At 43.2% G+C, this 15,740-nt stretch overlaps 1 protein-coding gene across 1 annotated transcript; it reads right to left on the bottom strand.

The window, feature by feature from the left end:
• Positions 1 to 622: 622 nt before the first annotated feature.
• On the bottom strand, positions 623 to 15,452 carry LOC307225162 (aldo-keto reductase family 1 member C3-like). The gene is made up of 9 exons (XM_079992993.1): positions 14,982 to 15,452; positions 11,574 to 11,741; positions 10,904 to 11,020; positions 9,758 to 9,835; positions 9,425 to 9,547; positions 7,539 to 7,648; positions 3,410 to 3,575; positions 2,169 to 2,251; positions 623 to 907 (listed from the first exon to the last, which is right to left on the bottom strand). The coding sequence occupies exons 1-9, from the start codon at positions 15,066 to 15,068 to the stop codon at positions 865 to 867; spliced, it is 975 nt and encodes a 324-aa protein (XP_079849119.1). The 5' UTR covers positions 15,069 to 15,452; the 3' UTR covers positions 623 to 864.
• Positions 15,453 to 15,740: the final 288 nt, after the last annotated feature.

Below are 15,740 nucleotides of genomic sequence, written 5' to 3'. Positions count from 1 at the left end.
GGCATCTGGTTGGCCACTGGGAGAACAGGTTTCTGGACTAGATGGGCCACTGGCCTGATTCAGCAGGCCCTTCTTATTTTCTGAAGTTATTTCAAATCATCTTGGCAATAAATCTCAGGCTATGCAGCAGCTTATTTTTATGAATGTTAATCCTCCCCCCTTGTGCTATTTTCAATATACGACTCAACCCCTTGTAAGTGCTATTTGACACATTAGGGAGAAACTACACAGCTCACACTTCTTGAACCAATATGCAAATAAAAATGCAGTTATCCTGAGAAAGTGGCAATTCTCTGAATTTTGTGATGCAGTTGTTCAGCTACAGAACCATTACAAAAATGCATACAGTGGTACCTCGAGTTAAGTGCTTAATTTGTTACGGAGGTCTGTTCTTAAGATGAAACTATTCTTAACCTTAAGCAACACTTTAGCTAATGGGGCCTCCTGATGCTGCTGCGCCTCTGGAGTACGATTTCTGTTCTCATCCTGAAGCAAAGTTCTGAACCTGAAGCACTATTTCTGGGTTAGCGGAGTCTGTAAACTGAAGCGTATGTAACCTGAAGTGTATGTAACCTGAGGTACCACTGTAAAGTATTCATTAAAGAGCATATATCAGTGAAAACACCATGCAAACATGCTTTATTTTGGTCAAAAGTACAAAGGAAAATGTGTATGGTAGGAGAAATTTGCAATGATGAATTTTCAAGGGATTTTCTTTTCATCCCAAACTGATATGGGGATTTGAGGAACTGAAGAGTGGAAAATGAGATGCTGGGAGGAACTGATATTCAGATTTGCCCAGTGTTTTCCATGCAAAAGGACCCAGGTTCAGAAGGGGATAAATTAGAGATGGGAGACGAGTCCTTATTCCACATCTGGTGGGTAATATTGTGGGTGATCAGCGTATCTGAAACAACAGAAAATAGAGTCAACACTCAGGGTGGGGAAGATGCACAAGCAACAAAAATTGATCTGTTGCCAGCCATTGCCTCATGAGACTATTTCACACAGTGCATTGTAAGCTCCCCAAGTTTGCCATCAAATGCCCACCCTGCTGAATATCTGGGAGGCTGAAAGTCAAAATGGTCCACCATTTGCAATATCGGGATGGTCATATGTCCATCTTCTCACTAGAGAAAATAACCCCTAGATGATGAATACAGCCCTGGCTGCTGATCAAAGTGGTACAAAAGGGTTGGGTCAAAGGTCTCTCTCCTCTTCCCCAGCGTATTTTTGCGACTTTCAGGTAGGGGCAGAAGGACAAATGCTGTTTTGGGAGTCCCTTACTGGCAGTAATGCATGAGGCAGCCATATTTCCCCCATCAAATGCCCCTGGGAATGTCTGCACATCATTGTATGGCATTGGTCTCAAGGGTATTAGGACGCCTGGTTTCAAAGCACAGAGCAACTGTCGGGTGAGCAGCAAAGCTACAACTTGCTTTTTACAGTGGAAAAAGATCCTGAATTGCCATGGGGTAAATTATGGGGATTGGGACGCGGGTGGCGCTGTTGGTAAAACCTCAGCACCTAGGGCTTGCCAATCGCATGGTCGGCAGTTCAAATCCCCGCAGCGGGGTGAGCTCCCGTCTTTTGGTCCCAGCTCCTGCCCACCTAGCAGTTCGAAAGCACCCCTAAGTGCAAGTAGATAAATAGGTACCGCTTTATAGCGGGAAGGTAAACGGCGTTTCCGTGTGCTGCGCTGGTGCTGGCTCGCCAGAGCAGCTTCGTCACGCTGGCCACGTGATCCGGAAGTGTCTCTGGACAGCACTGGCCCCCGGCCTCTTAAGTGAGATGGGCGCACAACCCTAGAGTCGGACACGACTGGCCCCTACGGGCAGGGGTACCTTTACCTTTACGTTTACCTAAATTATGGGGAGTTAAGAAGTCCACCACAAACATTACATTTTGCCAGAAATTGGACTTTTTCAAGACTGTCTAGGGCCAAAAACTACTGGGAGAGCTCTGTCGGTAAAGGATGGAACTCTTAATCTCAGGGCCATGGGTTTGAGCCCCGTGCTGGGCAAAAGATTCCTTCTATAGTTTCACCAAATTTTCTATGAAGAGAAGAGATGGATGCCAGATCTTTTCTTCCTTTTGCTCTCACAGTATGAATTGTTGCGTGAAGCACTTTTATGTATTCATATGCATGCTATTTAAATATGACTTACACGTCCCATTTTAAATAGCTCATGTTTTTGTGAAGGCCATCAATGGATTTCATATCCTCCTCAGACAGCTGGAAAGTAAATGCCTGTCAGGAGGAGAAAAAAATAATGCTGAGGTACTTTTTACTCATGTCTTCTTTTTGTATCTCAGAGCTGTGCACCTTTTCCCAGCAACAGAGATACCAAAGCAAACTTTGCTACCACCTTCCAAAGTTCAATTCCTTCATTCAACAGAATCAGTCCAGATGTTCTCCCACTGAGGGAATTTTATATGCATAGTAATGTAGGTTTGCAATAGAACAGGAGTGGGGAAACTGTGGCCCCCCAGATGTGGATGGACTCCAACTCCCCATCAGTCTTTGCCATCATGACCAATGGTCAGGGATGAGGGAAGTCACAACCCAGCAAATATTGTCTAGTACTTCTTCAGTAGTCACAGCTGTCCATGAAGACACAGGTCAATTCTGTGTCCAGGGCAGCTGTCTACCAGCTCCATCTGGTATGCAGGCTGAAACCCTACCTGCCCGCAGACTGTCTCGCCAGAGTGGTACATGCTCTAGTTATCTCCCACTTGGACTACTGCTAAAGGGCTACCTTTGAAGGTGACCCTAAAACTAAAACAAATCCAGAATGCGGCAGCTAAACTGGTGACCGGGAGTGGCCGCCGAGACCATATAACACTGGTCCTGAAAGGCCCATATTAGCTCCCAGTACATTTCCGAGCAAATTCAAAGTGTTGGTGCTGACCTTTAAAACCTTAAATGGCCTCAGCCCGGTATACTATACCTGAAGGAGCGTCTCCACCCCCATCATTCAGCCTGGACACTGAGGACCAGCGCCAAGGGCCTTCTGGCGGTTCCCTTGCTGCGAGAAGCAGACTGCCTTCTTGGTAGTGGCACCCACCCTGTGGAATGCCCTCCCATCAGATGTGAAGGAAATAAACAACTATCTGACTTTTAGAAGACATCTGAAGGCAGCCCTGTTTAGGGAAGTTTTTAATGTTTGGTGTTTTATCGGGTTTTTAACATTCTGTTGGGAGCTGCCTAGAGTAGCTGGGAAAACCCAGCCAGATAGATGGCGTATAAATAAATTATTATTATTATTATTATTATTATTATTATTATTATTATTATTCATGCAGTTTATAGCTAAACTGCCGAGTTATGTGACCTGTGAGATCACAGTGTTCAAATGATGTGCTTTTTCAGTATTGTTTTTTAATGGATTAATATATACTGCTTTACCTGGATGTCTTCCTCAATTTGCTCTCGGGTGTCGGCCTTCACTATGACCACCAGGCCGCGCTGCAGTTGGTAGCGAATAGCCACGAGAGCTGGGCTTTTGTTGTACTTCTTGGCAATCGAAACCAACAGAGGGACTTCAAGCAGGGGAGGAGCTTCTGGATTTAACCTGTTGGAGAGCAACAAGGGGAGAAGGTTTGTTTCTGGTGTCAAGATGCACAAACATATACACACAAATATAGGATGGGGGACACTTGGCTTGACAGCAGTATATATGAAAAGGATCTAGGGGTCTTTGTAGACCACAAGCTTAACATGATTCACAGTGTGATGCAGCAGGAAGAGAAGCTAACACTATTCTTGGCTGCATCAGCAGAAGTATAGTGTTGCCATCAAGGGAAGTAATAGCAGCACTCTATTATGCATTGGTGAGACTTTACCTGGAATACTGTGTCCAGTTCTGGACTCCACAGTTTAAGAAGCATATTGACCAGCTGGAATATGTGGAGAGGAGGGCAAACAGAATGATAAAATATCTGGAACCTGAGCCACATGAGGAATGGTTGAAGGAGCTAAGAATGTTTAGCATGGAGAAGGGTAGACAGACAGGTGATGTGATAACCATCTTTAAATATCAGAAGGGCTGCCTCATGGAAGATGGCGCTCGCTAATTTTTTATTGCTACAGTGCCGGGGTAACTAAGAAAGAAAAGAAAAAAGCCCCAGCAGGCCCATGGGGTTGGTGTCTGCTCAGTGTATAAAGAATCCTGAGTACCTGTTGGAGAGAAAATATGGAGCATTGGGGCGGGAGGTGAAATGTAATGGAGTGTCCTGGAAGAAGGCACGGCTCACTGGACTGAAGCCAGAACAAGAGAACTCAGTATTGCAAAGTTTTGTTGCTGGTCCCACTTGTGAAAAATAATTATTAGGGTGGCTTCCAATACAGATGAAAACAATAGAAACGTAGGGAACAGGCTATGTAAAAAGTGAAATGCTATAATAATTTAAATGCAAGGCTGGATGCAGGGTCCTTTAATCCCTGCCAGTCTTGGTGATTGCAACCAACAGAGGGTCTTCAAGCAGGACATGGAAAGAGTGTGCATTTTTGGTGGCCAGAATATAGATATCTCACTCTAAAATTAATACAGCATTGGCCAGGCCATCCAGTATATGCTATCTTTGTATTTAAAGGTTGGTTAGTTGATTTGAATTAATTTAAGTTTTTAGTATAGTGCTCTTCCCCCAATAAATCAGAAACTCATACTTTGCATGTGGATCATTCTGTAGCCAAAATGGTAGCATCCATGCACAAAAGAGAAGTCTTTTTCTTTGCTGAAGTACAATCAATATTTGCGGGGGGGGGGGGGGATGCAACAGCACTTTTTCCCCTGGCGCCGTTGGACCTGCCCTCACTTACAAATATAGGGCATCCTCCTCACAGAACACCAATTCCACGAATTCCTACAAACTACCCCAGATTTTCCCTTGTGTGAGGGAAAACTTAATACTTTGGATTTCATCAAATAAACAACAAAGATTTTGTTAAACAAAGGAAGTTTATGACACAAGTGGGTGAAACATAGGATACTTCAGATTATAATGCTCTTTCACTTCAGTTCTTTCTCAGTTGCTGCACGGCTGTTGCCACTTAAAGTATTAAACAAGGTGGTCAGTTACACACCCCTTTTACAACCCTACTCCTGAGATACTCCAAGTAACAGACCCAAGGGATTTCCACAGCCCTCTTAACTGGTTTGGGAGTCTTCTTTTTTGTAGAAGAATCTCTCTCTTTTTTTAAAAATGATATTTATTAAAAGTTTAAAAATTACAGAAAAAAGAAGAAAAGAAAACAACAAAAATTTTTAACAAAACATACATTACAATACATAAAAAGGGGGAAAAAAACAATACAACAATAACAATAAAAAAAACACAACCAATATTCCATATCTTAATCTTCCAATTACTTGTTTCATCGACCTCCTCACACCTCCCTTTTTGTATTCTAGTTTAATTATTTGTTTCAGCAAATTCTTTCCATCTTTCTCAATTTTTATTGGGTAATTTATCTTAACAGTCTAACCTATTAATTAACCCAACAAATCCTTTCCATCTTTCACTGTATTCTGTCATTCAGTTTGCCTTAATTTATTTTAACCTTATCTTACCATAAAATACCTTAAAGCTTAAAACTTAATACTTATTTATACATAACTCCTTATCTCATTTCTACTAAAGCCAAATAGTTTCATTCCAACATTTTTCCTAATACTCATTAATTTTACACTAATTCCCAAAGTAAATCTTAAAAAACTTTCTTCCAATCTTCACCCAGCATCTCTTTTTCCTGGTCTTGGGTTATGTCAGTCCTTACTGTCCATTCCTTCTAGTCCATCAACCTGGTAACCACCCAGAAGCAACTCTCTCTCTCTCTCTCCCTCCCTCCCTATTCTCCCAACGTACCAAACTGTCTCTCCAAATCCTCTCCTTTTCAACTCCCCTTCCTGGAACCCCAGCAAAAAAGAAAAAGAAAACACTTGGGGACCCAACCTGTCCAGCAAAACAAACTTTTCCGTCACAGGGGTACCTAAGGAGGGAAAGAAAAGCCCAAAGAATCCTGTGTGCCTGCTGGAGAGTTGAGATGGAAAAGGGGGAGGGAGTTCAAATGAAATGGAGGATCCTGGAGGAATGCACAGCTCATTGTCTTGAAGGAGAACAAGAAAAAAAATATTCTGAATCTCAGAAGCCAGAACAGCAAGAGGGATCGCTGCGCAGTGAAAGCAGCAATCCCTTTTGCTGTTCTGGCTACTGGGATAGTTGCACAGCCTGCATTCGTTCCATAAGACGCACACACATTTCCCCTTGCTTTTTAGGAGGGAAAAGGTGAGTCTTATAGAGCAAAAAATATGGTACTTTGGTTCTTTAAAAAGGTGGTACTTCCTGTCAGTTACACACCCCTTTGACAACCCTACTCATGAGATACTCCAAGTAACAGACCCAAGGGATCTCCATAGCCCTCTTAACTGGTTTGGGAGTCTTTTCTTTTTGTAGAAGAATCTCTCCCCTCCTGACTGGAACGAATCCAAAGTGGGCTGTCTTTTCCCAGCTTCCACTTCTCCCGGCTCAGCTTCAACCTCCCAGTTAATTCCTGGCCTATTACTCTTACAGGACACCACACACTGTCCTTCGCACTAAGCTCAGAGACTGCTTTCTCTAGCTTGTGATATATTCCTCAGAGTGGATGTTTCCACCCAGAAGCAACTCTCTCTCCCTCCCTCCCTCCCTCTTCTCCCAACGTACCAAACTGTCTCTCCAAATCCTCTCCTTTTCAACTCCCCTTCCTGGAACCCCAGCCAAAAAGAAAAAGAAAACACTTGGGGACCCAACCTGTCCAGCAAAACAAACTTTTCTGTCTCAGGGGTACCTAGGGAGGGAAAGAAAGGCCCAAAGAATCCTGTGTGCCTGCTGGAGAGTTGAGATGGAAAAGAGGGAGGGAGTTCAAATGAAATGGAGGATCCTGGAGGAATGCACAGCTCATTGTCTTGAGAAGGAAAACTCAGTATTTGTTGCTGGTCCCGCTTGTTAAAAATAAGCATTTAAGTGGCTTCCAATATAGATAAAAACAATACAATTTATAATTCTGAGACACACAAAACAAGCTATGTAAAAAGAGAAATGCTATAATTATTTAAATGCAAGGCCGGGTGCAGGGCCCTTTCATTCCTGCCATTCTACTGCTTAAAGCACCATTAAAGATAATATAAATATGATTTAAAAACAGCACAAAATTTCAGAAGCAGAAATTATTAAATAGCCCCCTGCCTGCAACATTTAAAAACATAAGTTTGGGAGAAGTCAAGCAGTTATATATTTATAAAAAAACACTTCAGCAATGGAAAGGTTTCTGAGAATGTCTAAAATGGGAGGGGAAGAGCTTTGTAAATCTCTCTCCGGAATGAGTTCCCCAATTGTGGAGCCACTACAGAAAAGTCCCTGGTGCTGTTATCCACCATGCGGATCTTTATTACCGGTAATTGTGGGGCCAAGAATCCAGAGCTGATCTGGATGCTGGGGAATAGTGGGCATAGATGGTGACTGAGGTGGTCCCCAAATGTTTTGGCTTCATATCTTACCATTTTGGGTCCCTTTGGGATCCCAGGACACAATATCCTTCTAGGATGATATCATTTGACTTGCAGAAGGCCAGCAGCTTGCTTTGGTTCCGATAAGGATGACATTCAACCTGTGGATTCAAAATCCCCCAACACAACCCCAAAGTGAGAATTCAGATGAAACAAAGAAAACAGTGAAATAAAGGAAAGACAGAAAAGCAGAACCATGCTATTATTTCTTGAAATATCCAGCTGTTACCATTCTTAAAGTGTGTTGTATTTTCTGATGCATCAGAATCTTTAGAGGACCATTCTTGCATTTGTGGTTTCCATTGCCATGCTCCTCACCCATGAAATATGTGTTAACCGAAGATGGGGGACAGGGCTTATTCCCCCTCAATCTCCTGTCGCTCCAACCCTGTTGAGCCATTATACCCAAAGGCATGCAACCTGCTAGCTAAGCAGGAGTGATGGACAGACAATGAGATGTGTGCAGCCGTGATCTCCCCGTACCACAGAGACAGTGTTCCAGTTAGTCCCACTACAATCATAGCTTCTTTGTACTCTCTGCCCAACCTTGGGTCTGATGGGGGATTTTCCTGGCTTTCCATCAACTTGAGCAGATGATCTGGGACTCTGCTTTATCAGTGTCTCAATAAACTGAAATTTCCAATCAAATTGAGCAGTGGAGACATCAGAAAATAAAATCAGGGGTAGAAGGGCACAAGACTTTTCAAAGAGGGCAGTTGTTGTTGTTGTTATTTTTATTAAAGATTTCTTAGTTTACAAAAATACGTGCATTGTCTCTTTTTTCAAGTTGCATTTTCTACAGATTAGTTTCATTTGTTGTGAGACATTAGTGTTACATACAGTGTGAGGTTGGGAAGAAAAGACAGGGAAAGAGGGGAGTGGGGAGTGGGATGGAGTTGGGTGGCAATGCTTCTATTTAAGGGAGCAGTTTTATCTCATATTTAAGGAAGTAATGGTATAGTTTTCAGTAATCCTCTCTGTGTAAATGCATTTTGTATGTGAAAAGTGTCTTTTCTTCAAGTCATCACTGTGGCTCAGCAATGGCAGAAAGTATGGGGAGGGAACGTAAGAACTAATTGTCTGGGGTGTGTGTATACCCACCCCCTTGCCCCCTCTACTGCCATATATGAATTGGATAGTGCATCAAGGTTGGGCAGAGGGTACAAAAAAGCCATGATTGAAGTGGGGCTATCTGGACCACTGTCTCTGTGGTACTGGGAGATCACGGCTGCACACATCTCATTGTCAGTCCATCACTCCTGCTTAGTTAGCAGGTTGCATGCCTTGGACTAGCGTGCTCTGGTCTCACTGGTTACATGATATACACCAGGGCCCAAGTTAATCAGGGCTGCTTGGGTGCAACAGCTTTGCCCAGATGCCCAACTCAAAGGCCCTTCTCTCCCCACTTGAGAACTTCCAGAGTCCCCACAAGAGGCTGATGAGGAAGGAGTTGAGTCAGAATGCTCCAAGTTTATGATATGTTAATAAAGTAGTTTAGCCAAAATGCTGCGCTCCTGAGTCTGTCACGCAAATTGCTAACATTCTGCTGTTCCTAAGCGTGCTGATGCCTCTTGATATCAGTCTCTGTGATGTTTGGGCTGGAGAAAGCTTTTGAAGCTCCCGAACGACTGACCAGGAAGGAGACAACATGCCAGTCGGGCATGTGTCTCTAACGGAGTCCTACTTGCGTGTAGGGTGATCCTGACACTGACTGCTTGCAGGCCTCCCTCTACCTGAGATGCTTGTTTCAAACATTATGGACTTCTCTACTCCACTCATAACCAAACAAAACAAAGGTCCTCTCACAAAAGAGCTTAAGTAAAGAAGCTTTCAACCGTGCTTGGAACAAACCCCTTAAAAAAGCAATCACACTTGACCTGGTTTATCACAGGCTTGTATTTCAATCCTGGCTTGTTCAGGATCAATTCCAGCTGCTTACGGGTGAAATTGGACACTCCGATGGACCTCACCAAGCCGGCATCTTTGCACGCCTCCATTGCCTGGCAAAGAAAACACGACATGTTTGTTGAGTGATGTTTGTTGAATAGCTGAGGCCACACTTTTTTCCAGATTAAGACTGGAATCTTATAGTTCACCAGCTCTCATAGGAGCCATTGTGTGAGTCATTGTTCTGGACATGCCTCCTCTGGTGGAAGGCTACTGTGCTCTGTATCTGAGTGACTCAAGGGCTGGATTTCCTAATTTCCTACCTCCCATGTCTGACGAAGATCTACGTTGTCAATAATCAATTTTTTGTCTTCTGTCAAGGGATAAAAATCTGGTCCAGGCTGGAAAAGAAGGAGGGGGAGGGAATAAGTGCATTTCAGGCCTAGAAATTCACAAGCACCACATTTCACATTATTGTTTATTCAAGAGGGATAAAGTTTACTTTATCCAGGAAAAAAATACTTATGGTGAAAATATTAGGTAAAGGTAAAGGTTAAGGACCCCTAGACAGTTAAATCCAGTCAAAGGTGACTATGGAGTTACGGTGCTCAGCTCGCTTCCATACCGAGTTAGCTGGCATTTATCCTCAGACAGCTTTACGGGTCATTTGGCCAGCATGACTAAACCTCTTCTGGTACAACAGAATACCATGATGTAAACCAGAGCACATGGAAACACCATTTACTTTCCCGCCGCAATGGTACTCATTTATCTACTTGCACTGGTGTGATTTCTAACTGCTAGGTTGGCAGAAGCTGGGACAGAGCAATGGGAACTCACCCCATTGCAGGGATTTAAACCACCGACCTTCTGATCGACAAGCCCAAGACCCTCAGTGGTTTAGTCTACATCTCCACCAGCATCCCCCCATTGCAATATTAACTCAATATTGTCTCTTTTAACCCAGGGGTGGGAATCAGTTGATCTCAGGCTTTGCTGGCCTCCAAGTCCCATCAGCTGCAGCCAGCAAGGACAGTGATCAGGGATGATAGGAGTTGCAATTGAGCAACATCTGGAAGGCCACAGGTTACCCAAACATGCTTTAATTCCCCCCCCCCCCCCAGAACAAACTGTCTTCTCTCTCTGCACAGGTCTGTCTCTCCAACCCGTTTTTCTTCCTTCGCTCCCTCGCCAAGTCCTGCTATGCAGATGATTTCTTTCATATGATGCCCATGTAGTTAATGTAATAAGTATATGCAGCTGTTTTCTTTAACTGGCATGGTTTCTCTCCCCAAATCTGGGAGCAATCATTCCTTGATTGAGATATAGTAAAGCAGAGAACTGTCAGCATCTCTAGGAAATGACAATTCCCAATGTTCCTTCAGGGAATCAAATATTTTTAGTAGGCTCTCCCCTCCCATTCAAATATTGTACTCAATACTTGCATTATGACATCAGTAATTATTTACCTTCATAGAATACGGATTGTGCATTAAGAACAGATCCATGTAGTCAAACTGGAGTTTCTTCAGGGATTCTTCCACGCTTTTCCGAACCAGCTCTGGGCGGTGGAAAGTACTCCAGAGCTGTCAAAAATATAAAGAGATTTATATTTTCACACAGCCATAGAGTTTTTGGGTCTCGGGACAGTTTAGCTCTGGCAGATGACTATTCCAGTGTGCACAGTGTTAAGGACACACTCAAATATTGTTCTGAAGAGTATTTTGAATTGCTGTGGTGAGGTAAAGCAAATTTAAAGTCATCATTGCTAATAAACAGTATTTTTACCATTTATTTATGAAATTTATATATTGCCCTTCATCAAAAGATTGCATCATGATGCAGGCACTATATTTTACAGTGGTACCTCGGGTTACAGACACCTCGGGTTACAAACACTTCGGGTTACAGACACTGCTAACCCGGAAGTAGCACCTCAGGTTAAGAACTTTACCTCAGGATGAGAACAAAAATCGTGCACCAGTGGCGCGTTGGCAGTGGGAGGCCCCATGCGCTAAATTGGTACCTCAGGTTAAGATCGGTTTCAGGTTAAGAACGGACCTCCAGAACGAATTAAGTACGCAACCAGAGGTACCACTGTACTCTTTTTTTTTTAAAAAAAATGCCAAACTCACTCACTTTTCCAGTGTAGAAAATGTCTTCCCTTTTTATTGTTCCGTCTGCAATCTTTGCACGAACAGCCCGCCCAACGTGCTCCTCTGTCTGGTATACATATGCACTATCAATAAGACGGAAGCCGAATTCTATTGCTATCTTTGTAGCCTCCTCACACTTACTTTTTGGAACCTGCCGGTTGAAAAGGTGAAAAGGTTAGTCAAGGTCTCTGCTTCAGTGGGGAAATTAATATCAGAGGGTACCTGTAAGTAACACTGAGTATCGATGGACATTTTCAAATTAGACCTGAGTCCCAGGGACTCAGCTAGGCTGGATCTAAACACATCAAAGGAAAAGAAAGAAAAGGCGTAAAGAAAAAGCAATTTACGTATACAGTAGGTGTTGCATGTGCGATATAACATTGTGCCACCAGATGGAGAAATGGAGTCCTGTTTTTCTCTACCTGTTTTCCCTGTTTAAATTTACAGCACTTTATACTGAAATGCTTCTTTGATGTGTCTTGATCCATCCCTGCTGATGCCTGGGTCCTCTCGTGGGATCTCTTTCATGAGGCAAGGTGGCACTGACCAGCAATGACAACAGGGCTCCAATCAAAATTGCAAGGTGGTGAGTTGCCATTTTAATTTCCTACAATCCCTCCGCTAGTACACACCAAGGCACTATGGGAAATTAAAACGGGTGTTCCCAGATAGATGCCAGGTGGGAAACAGGATGAAATCTTATCTTGTGTTCGTGATATATGTTAGAATTCCTGCTCCATGATTGCAGTCATGGGATTGTTGTCTATCACATGATGGTATATGTTTTGACTCCACAGAGTGGGAAGTGACGGAGACAGGATGTTTGTGTTACTGTGTTCCGTGAAGTGGGACTATTGTCCTTTGTTCTTTTTCTTTTTTCTGTCTGATGCTAGAGAGAGAGGGAGCCATGTTGCAGTGCTCCGTGTGTGTTTATATCTAAATAAAGTAGATTAGCAAAAATGTTGAGTTGCTGAGGTCTGTTACGCAAATTGCGCAAACTCTGCGGATCCCTAAGTGTGCCGGTTTCAGTTGGCATCGGTCGCTGTGATGTTCGGGCAGAAGAAAGCTTTTGAAGCTCCCAAACGATCAACCAGGAGGGAGGGAACATACCAGTCAGGCATGTGTCTCTACCAGGGTCCTACTCGTGTGTAGGCTGAGCTCCTGACAGTATGCACATGTATGGAAAATAGCAATTTCTGTGTGCTTTACCCAAACATGCCAGATTTATTCATGGATTTATTAATGGTTAGGCAACGAGAGACAATTTTTAGGACTTTCAAGATCACATCAATAAGTCAGCAGAGTCATTGCAACCCCCTATAACACATGTATCTCTATGGAGAGTACTAATTAATTAGTGAACCCATTAGAAGAAGAAGAGTTTGGATTTGATATCCCACTTTATCACTACCTGAAGGAGTCTCAAAATGGTTAACATTCTCCTTTCCCTTCCTTCCCCACAACAAACACTCTGTGAGGTGAGTGGAGCTGAGAGACTTCAAGAAGTGTGACAGGTCCAAGGTCACCCAGCAGCTGCATGTGGAGGAGTGGAGACGCGAACCCAGTTCTATCGCTCTTAACCACTACACCACACTGGCTCCCTATTATGTATGCACAGTACCTTACCTTACTGTTTTGTAGCTGACAATACCATAAAATGTACTCCATGTTTTGGTTTGGCTTTTATGTTATATCGATGGTGTTACTGTTACAATACACACCCCCACACACCCCCACACACTATTGTGAGAAATTGAAATATTTAATGCTGTGTGTAAAAATTTGATGCGAGTTGGGTTTCGGCTCTATGCCTGAATTCCTTCTAACTCTGGATACAAGAAGCAACCAATTGCTGGAATAGGTATGCAAGCCTCTTGGCAATGGCCCCTTAAGTATGGAATGTTAAGGAAATAAATGAAGCAGCTCTGTGCCAGAGGGCAAATGGGTGGGTAGTTAGACAAAAACTAGGGTGTGTGTGAGAGAGAGAGATCCAGGAGTTGGAAACAGAAAGCAGGCTGGGCAGCTGAGAGATGGAGCCAAGCCTGATTTCTGCTGGAATCCAAGGCTATGGCTGTGGGAGAAGCAAGTTAATGATGTGAACCCCTCCATCCTCCTTGTTGGCATCTGTGTGTCTCAAGACACAATGGAGTGTGCCTCCAGGGGAATGTAAAAATTGCTGTGTTAGCAGCACCAAAGTGACTTCCCTGGGGTGTAGCCTGTGTAGTCAGTATGGAGATCCTGGGCTGCCCAGATGAAAAGGCCTCTCTCTCATCCTCGCTGATGTGATCCAAAGGAACGCAGAGTAATACATTTGGCACCAGCTTGGCTGCAGGAGTTGCCAGAAGGAGGCGTGCAATGCACTACCCAACAGTCTTAGGAACTCCACCCCAGATTTGTGTAGGGTTTACTCCTTTTCTTCTCCCGAAGATATTCCACAAGGCAGCAGAGGTTCAAGAGCAGAGTTTTCCTTCTCCTAGATAGGCTACCTCCCTAGCTGGATGAGCCTCATCAGCCCCTCATTTCCCTCTACGGCCCATACAGAAACCAGTAATCTCATCTGTTCAGTCTGCCAGAGCCTCTCTTCACATGCAGGATTGAAAATGAGCAATCAATTAATTCGTCAGTCATTTTGGTTCAAGCAGTGGAACACTGTTGAGGAAGTCTCTTCGTCAGCATGTATCTCTTTGTATAAAATGGATTCTACCCTCGGTTTATATGTGAATGGAGCAGACATATGAATTTGAATTGGAAAAATGGAAAAAGGAAAATTCCTTTGAAAAACTGAGCGGTAACTTTTATTCGGTAAATTCATGATATTCCTAGAAATTAATTTAATTACGAAACAAGAACGTACATTGATCCCTTCATTTGCGTTGCTGGTGATATGGACCAAATGAAGATGGTTTGGATAAAGAATTGATTCTATATTTATTGTTAGTGTCCAGAATAGTTAGCTAATGGCTGGTAATTTTGGATAATATTGTTATTCCCAACAAAACTACGGTAATAGTGGGCACTTACAGTTCTATAGAAATATTTTTGAAAATATCACTAGAAAATTTGCACTGGGGACTTTGAACCCTGCAGAAATTCACACTGGAAACTGTTTCTCAGCAACAAACCAGCCAAGTCTTGCACAAAACATTATTTGCTCCTGTTTCTGCTGGCTGAGGACCCTTGTTGAATGAGAAGCAGAGCTTTATGTGCTGCAAGGCATCTGTTGCATTCTTGGCTGCTGTGACCTAAGAAGTTCTCATGCACAATTGGCTTCTCAGATCAGGTCAGGTATTACATGCGATGCTTTGCAATGTATGAAGCACCCAGCAGCTGGCAGGCATTTTGCTCTTCAGAAACAAGTTACAACAATCTGAGAGTTAAATGTGTTACTTACAGTGTCCGGGGTATATGTTCCAAACCCCAATATGGGGATTTTGTTCCCATCATTCATTGTAATGCCACGATCTTTACTAAGTGCCATTTTCTGCTTCTGTGCTTGTTCAGTTCTGATCAACACTCTTGTGGCGAAAGGAAAAACTCGAGTGAGAAAAATGAAGTTTGTGTTTCCAATAAAATGTCTTTTGTTGGCACGATAGGAGGGGAGTGCTTAAATACTCCGAACAAATGAGAGAGAAGGGCGGGGAAACCTATGGCCAACTTTATCAGTTATTTTCAGCAGAATGTCCTTTGATGCCCCACAATTTTCATTGTTGACTTAGCCGCATTGCTTTCACAGGATAAATAACCTATGACCAACTTTTTATCAGTAACTTTCAGCAGAATGCCCCTTGCTACACCAGCAGTTTCATTGTGGACTAAGCAGCATTGTTTTCACAGGATAAAAAATAGCTGTCTTCTTCTTCTTCTTCTTCTTCTTCTTCTTCTTCTTCTTCTTCTTCTTCTTCTTCTTCTTCTTCTTCGCTCCTGAATCTGCTGGCTGAGTACCCTTGTTGAATGAGAAGCAGAGCTTTATGTGCTGCAAGGCATCTGTTGCATTCTTGGCTGCTGTGACCCAAGAAGTTCTCATGCACAAATGGCTTCTCAGATCAGGGGAGGTACCTCGTGCTGCAATGGATGAAGCACCCAGCAGCTGGCAGGCATTTTGCTCTTCAAAAACAAGGTACTACAATCTGAGAGTTAAATGTGTTATTTA

Source organism: Podarcis cretensis, assembly GCF_951804945.1.
Source record: "Podarcis cretensis genome assembly, chromosome: 10".
In the NCBI taxonomy this organism is placed as follows: domain Eukaryota; kingdom Metazoa; phylum Chordata; class Lepidosauria; order Squamata; family Lacertidae; genus Podarcis; species Podarcis cretensis.
This window is presented reverse-complemented; position numbering and strand designations above follow the sequence as displayed.